Source organism: Gossypium hirsutum, chromosome A13 (assembly GCF_007990345.1).
Source record: "Gossypium hirsutum isolate 1008001.06 chromosome A13, Gossypium_hirsutum_v2.1, whole genome shotgun sequence".
Lineage (NCBI taxonomy): Eukaryota > Viridiplantae > Streptophyta > Magnoliopsida > Malvales > Malvaceae > Gossypium > Gossypium hirsutum.
The window spans coordinates 9,064,077-9,070,930 of record NC_053436.1 but is presented as its reverse complement, the minus strand read 5'-3'; the positions used below and the strand labels follow the sequence as shown (position 1 = coordinate 9,070,930).

At 35.0% G+C, this 6,854-nt stretch overlaps 1 protein-coding gene and 1 non-coding gene across 2 annotated transcripts; both read left to right on the top strand.

Annotated features, from left to right (window-relative positions):
* The first annotated feature begins 225 nt into the window (after positions 1–225).
* LOC121212879 (small nucleolar RNA R71) lies at positions 226–332 on the top strand. Its single transcript, XR_005908252.1, has one exon. It is a non-coding gene; the product is annotated as a small nucleolar RNA R71 (small nucleolar RNA).
* Positions 333–5,978: 5,646 nt separating this feature from the next.
* On the top strand, positions 5,979–6,854 carry LOC107894679 (amino acid transporter AVT6E). Its single transcript, XM_041084862.1, has one exon. It carries the CDS (start codon positions 6,069–6,071, stop codon positions 6,750–6,752), a length of 684 nt encoding a protein of 227 aa, XP_040940796.1. The 5' UTR covers positions 5,979–6,068; the 3' UTR covers positions 6,753–6,854.

The window sequence follows — 6,854 nt, the reverse complement described above, 5'->3', positions numbered from 1 at the left end:
TTAGATAGCATAGTAACCGCGTCGAGGTTGAAGACACTGGCTACTTTCGTCGGATTTGTTCTCATAACTTGCCACTGATAGTTATTCAGTGACATCTCCTCAATAAATTCGTAAGCCACCTCAGCTGTCTTATTATTGATAGTTCCTCTAGCGGCTGCATCAATCATCTGTCGAGTCGAAGGATTCAGGCCATTATGGAATGTTTGAACCTGTAGCCAAAGCGTTAACCCATGGTGAGCTCACCTTCTCAAAAGGTCCTTGTATCTCTCCCATGCATCGTAGAGTGTTTCTAAATCCATCTGCACAAAAGAAGAGATATCATTACGTAATTTGGCTGTTTTAGCCGGTGGAAAATATTTTAATAAAAATTTTTTGGTTATTTGTTCCCAAGTGGTGATTGACCCTCGTGGTAACGAGTTCAACCACTGTTTAGCCTTATTCCTTGACAAAAATGGAAACAACCGAAGACGTATGGCATCATCAGAAACACCATTGATTTTAAATGTATCGTAAAATTCTAGGAAATTTGCCAAGTGAGCGTTGGGATCCTCGTCCTGCAAACCATCAAACTGAACAAACTGTTGTATCTTTTGAATTGTGTTAGGTTTTGGTTAAAAATTATTTGCAGCAATAGTAGGTCTAACTATACTTGACTCAATTCCTGTTAAATTAGGTTTAGCATAATCATACATAGTGCGCGGAGTAGGATTCTTATTAACAGCAATCGCAGGAGGTAGCAGATTTTCTTGATTTTCAGCCATCTCCTTGGTTGTGGTTTGAATATCGTCCTCTTGCTCGTTCTCTATGTATCTTAAGCTTCACCTTATTTCTCTTTGGTTTCTGCGACTCGTGCGATCAATCTCGTTGTCAAAAAGTAATGGTCCTGACGGGTTTCTTCTAGTCATAAACTATAAGAACCTGCCAGAAAAAGGGAAAAGAAAGAATTAGTAATAAAAATTAGAATAAAATTTAAATTGCAATAAAAGTAAATGGCTAAAGTAATAAAAATCGAGTGTTCCTAATATCTTAGTTCCTTGGCAATGGCTCTAAAAGCTTGATATGTGATATTCGTGACAGGTTTTAAATATTTATAATGAATCATTCTTGAAACTAACTATTATCACGATGAAGGCAAGTGTACCTATCGTACAGTAGTATAGCATTAGCAAGACCGATTTTCGAACCCAAAGGAACTAAAAGTACTAGTAATGACTGTCTTTTTATTATCTAGCCTAAGAATAATGGGGTTTGTTTTCACTAGCTAATTAACTAAACTAAGAATTCATAGAAAATAGAATTGGGGAATTACTTTTGGAAAACTCGATTGATTGAGACAATACCTAAGGAAAAATCTACCTAGACTTCACTTGTTATTTGACTTTAAATCAGACGATTTATTCATTTGACTTGATCCGTAGAAATTCCTAAGTTATATTATTATCTCTCTCGAGACTAACAACGTCTAACCCTAGGTTGAATAATTAAAATCTCTTTCTAATTAACTCCCTAGGGTTGCATTAACTTGATCTATGGATCCCCTTATTAGGTTTGACCCTAATCCGACAAAATCTAGTCACCCTAGCTCTAGGGCGCAACCAACTCCACTTAATTATGACAAATGTACTCTTAGACAGGGTCTATTCCTCCTCTGAATAAGAGCTTAACTTGAATCAATATCCTGGAATATCAAAACAAGAATTAAGAACACCTAATTAAGAACAAGTCAAATATTTATCATACAATTCAGATAATAATAACAAGATTTGTCTTAGGTTTCATTCCCCTTAGGTATTTAGGGGTTTTAGTTCATAAATAAAAAGGTAAACATCTCAGAAGAATAATGAATACAAAACATAAAGAAAAACCCAAAACTTCTGAAAGGAAATTGAGGGGAGATCTTCAGTCTTAATGATGATTTCAGCTTCTAAGATTGATCAATCGGCTTTCCTTGAGCAATTCCATGCTTCTCCCTTTGTGTGTCCTCTTACCTCCTCCTCTAGGGTGTATTTATAGGCTTTGGAATGCCTAAGAACCCTCAAAATTGGCCTTTTCTGAATTGGACTAAACTTGGGCTCGGCAGGGACACGTCCGTGTGCGATTACATTAGGCTGTGGTCAAGCCTGTTAAATAGGCACGGGCGTATGGTCCACCCGTGTGAGGAGGTCCAGGCCATGTTGATTTCGTACGTTAGCCCATTTTCTCCGTTTTTGGCCTGTTTCTCGTCCCTTTCCCTCTCTTATGCTCACCTAAGTATAAAACATGAATTTAAGGCATTAGGAGCATCGAATTCACAATTTTAAGGAAAAATCATTGATCAAATGTGCTAAGCGTGGGATAGAAATATGTATAAATTACGGTTTATCAATACGACAGTAGAAAGGAAAAAAAAGATTACTTCATTGATAAAAGAATAATATTTATACAAGGAGGGAAGAAAGAAAAATATAAAGTACAAAACAAGATAAATAGCATTTTGGTCTCATTCTTTAGAGGGTTGGCTGGGAAGAGCCTCCTCTGACTAAGTATGACTTTTAGGGTTTTCCTCTATGCCTGCCAAGTTCTCTACTTTACCCTCACCTTCGAGCGTGATGAGGGTAACAAAGATAACATCTTACCTCCACTCTTCTTGGAAAACTTCTCACTCCTCGCTATTGAGGCTATAAACTTGAAAGTTGAGTGAATCCATAGAGACACCCTTTAGATATTAAAATTCTACCTTGCCTAAGTTAAAAGGACCTGCTACCACTTGGGCATGTAGGATTAAGTTCACTTTCCACTCTTGCAGGGCCTCAATAAGGTTTTTCTTATTATCTTCCTGATATGTTCCAAGGGCTTCTCCCTAGGATTGGTGCAGTTGTTTCAACTCTACCCTATGCCTCTCTCTTGGGTTTTAGACATCTCTTCAAAGGAAATTTTTTTATTTTCTAAGTGGCCAATCTTATCTTTAAGTTAATTGATTTTAGTCTAAGCATACCCATATTCTTTCTTCAGAGTTGTAAGCTGAGTAGATAGCCTTGCCATCGTACAACTCAAGTATTGATACTTTCGATGGATATCAGCTAAGGCGCCTTCCCTAGATTTTATAAACCTTTCCAAATATGTTATTTTGTGTTTATAACCCCAAAGGTTGTGCTCCAGAGACGAGATCTCTGAAATTTATGCCATGAGGGAAAATGGATCTTTAAAGGACTAGGAAGAAAGATAAGAGGAGAAGGCTTCTTGTAACTACAGTGGTAGCCAACTTAGCCTCTTTTGAATGATTGAATCAAGAGGAATAGGAAAGGGCACTAACTCTATGAGGCCAGGCCAAGGAAAGTTACTATTTGATTCTGTAAGGGTTTTACCCTTTGTTAAAGAGGAGAGGACAAACGACTAAATTAGAGGGATTGCATCCATGGAGTTCTCTGATGATAAATGATTAGTATTATATCTGGGAGAGCCTGCTCGAAAGGCAGAGTCTTCAGGCACTGAAGGAATTTTAGGAGGAACTTGAACTAAAGGAGAGTGAGTGATGATTACAGCAGATTCCTTATTTGATTGATGCCCCACCAAGGATGGGCACTCACTACTTCTAGGTTATTGAGTGCCTTTGATGGACATGGCTCTTTCTTACTGTCAATTTAGGTGATGGTGCAGCAATGGTCTTTCCTTGGCTCGAAGCTCTCTTAAGAATCAAAGAAATATCCATGCCTCGAGGTTAAGCATGCGATAAAGATAATGCACTAGTACACTACAGGAAAATAGGGCTTTAGCGGCGTTTTATCAAAAAACATCGCAAAAATTTTAAAATACAGAGCAATAGCGGCGTTTTAAGAAACGTCGCTAAAAATAGAGCAACAGCGGCGTTTTAGTAAAAAATGCCGCTAAAAACAGAGTAATAGCGGCGCTTTTCTTAAAATGCCGCTAAAAACCAGAGCATTAGCGGCGCTTTTGGTAAAACACCGCTAAAAACCAGAGCATTAGCTACGCTTTTGGTAAAACGCCGCTAAAAGTCATATAACCCCTAAACCCCCAAAAAAATCATAAACACTAATCTATAAGCCCTAAAACAATAATTATTAAAATTTATGGTTATACAATATATTAAATATTTTCTTATATAATCGTAAAAGAGATAGTATTGAATTTAAAATATTAATTAAATTAATTATCATTATAGTTTAAGATATATGGTTTAGGGTTTAAACAGGTTTATGAGTTAACTATGGTTTAAGATATAAGGTTTAGGAGTTAACTAGTATTTGAAGGTTTATGATGAATTATGGGTTTAGGGATTATGATTTAGGGTTTAAAGGTTAGGGTTGAAGTTTACAATGGGACAATTATTAACTTCTTAAGAGATAATTTCCTTTCCAGATTCTTATATGGGATGCTATTAAGAAAGGGTGATTTTGAATGTGGAATTAGCATTTGTTGAACTATGTATAATTTCCAAACTTATATAACATAGAAATATCTTACAGGGTGGACATTATAACTAGAGTGTTCCAATAAAGAAATTGTTTTATTAAAGTTATGTAACTTTGTATAAATAATAATGCTATTGTGTATTTTTATCTATTTTTTTTGTTTAAATATATTTAGATTAAATAGAATGTCTCAAATAAAATATGTTAAAAATTAAGTTTAGGTTAAGGGTTTAAAGAAATGATACTATTAGCTAGAAATTAACTGAAGAACATTTAAGATTCATGCTATTTTGTATATACTCATATTATTTAATATAAGAATATAAACATATATATATGTGTTTTAATTTGTACTACACTAACATTGGCCACACGAATTCCCAAAAATATGTTTACGATTATGGTTTAGGGTTAGCAGTTTTTAAAGTACTTTATAGTTTGGGCTTTATGGTCTAGGAGTTATGGTTGGTTTAGGGGTTACCGAATGGTTTTGGGGTTTAAAGTTTGGGGTTAGGGGTTTTGTGTTTGTGGCCTAAGGTTTAGGGTTTTAAATTTAGAGTATAATTTTGGATTTTAATTTAGAAGATAAATGTATATAAGATAAATATATATAAATTATTATTTTAAAATATATATAAATATATATATATGAAAAGTGGTTTAGTGTGCAATTGTGTACATGAACTGTAATTTGATCTAGATCTTGTAAAATATTTACACGTTATTGATATAATAAATAGCATCATGTTTTTATTTAATTAATTTATATGCATACATAATATGTATTTTAAAATATGTATTAAATCAAAATTAAAGTTTCAACTATAGTTAAGGTTTAGAGTGTGAGTTTATTGTTTGAGGTTTAAAGTTTAAGGTATATTATTGAATATTGAACCAATATTTAGAATTTTATGAGATGCTTGTGAATTTGTACTAAACCTAATATAAATATATGAAATATAGATTTTGTACTACACTAACATTCATCACAGTAACATTATTTAGATATAATTTAAAAGAAATTCTAAATATATAGTTTTAAATTTTGATCAATTTTTATAAAATATTAAGGTATTAGCGGCGTTTATACATAAAACACCGCTAAAGATCGGAAATAGCGACGTTTTTCTAGAAAACGCCATAAAATTTCATTATACATTACAGTAAAACGGCGTCGTTTCCTCTAAATAGTACTGGCTTTAGCGGCGTTTTTATAATAAACGCCACAACTCGTATTAGAACGGCGTTGTTTCGTAATTTCCCCCATTTTGTCTCTTCCTTCCCTAAATCCCTAAAACAAAAAACACCTCTTTCTTTTTCCCCAAATCATCCCCTAATTCCCCAAACCCGAAATCCCTAACATTTTCCCCCAAGTCCCCTTTTTTTCCCTTATTCTGTTCCCCCATCCCCAAAATCCCTAACTATTTTCCCTTTCCTCTCGTCGACGGTCATATGCTTCATGGGTTTGAAATGGTTAGTTTTTGAGTCCCCTTCAGATTAATGTGTAGTTACTGTATTACTTGCCTTTTTTTGTTTGAAATGGTTTGAAATGGGTTTGATCTTGATGATTATACCCTTGTTTTAAGTAAACCCAATACCGGGTCTGGTGTTTCTGGTGCTGTTTTTAACTTAACCACCACAATTATTGGTGCTGGAATCATGGCTTTACCTGCTACTATGAAGGTTCTGGGGCTTGTTTTAGGGATTTTTTGGATAATCCTGATTGGGATTTTGTCTGAAATTACTGTCGAGATGTTGATTAGGTTTGCGGTTTCTTGTAAAGCTAGATCTTATGAGGAAGTTGTGAAAATTGCAATGGGGAGAACTGCTAGGGTTTTGTCTGAGATTTGCATAATTGTCAACAATACAGGTGTCCTGATAGTTTATTTGATTATTATGGGTGATGTTATGTCTGGTTCGGTTCGTCATATTGGGGTTCTCGATCAGTGGTTAGGACATGGTTTTTGGGATCATAGAAAGTTATTGGTTTTGGTTGTTATGGTTGTTTTTCTTGCTCCACTTTGCGTGTTAGATAGGATTGATTCATTGAGCATGACTTCGGCTGCTTCGGTAGCTCTCGCTGTTGTTTTCGTTGTGGTTTGCTTTGCTGTTGCATTCATTAAGCTTATTGAAGGGAAGATAGAGGCTCCAAGGATGAGCCCAGATTTTGGATCGAAAATGGCAATTTTGGATTTACTAGTAGTTATCCCTATTATGACTAATGCATATGTTTGCCATTTCAATGTTCAACCTATATACAATGAGCTTGAAGGGCGATCTCCTCAAAAGATGAATCAAGTGGGGAGGATCACAACTGCTCTTTGTGTTGCGGTCTATGCCTGAACAGCAATATCAGGGTATTTGCTCTTCGGAAAGGACACTGAAGGTGATGTTTTGACCAATTTTGATAGGAATCTGGGAATTCGTTTTAGCACTGCTTTGAAT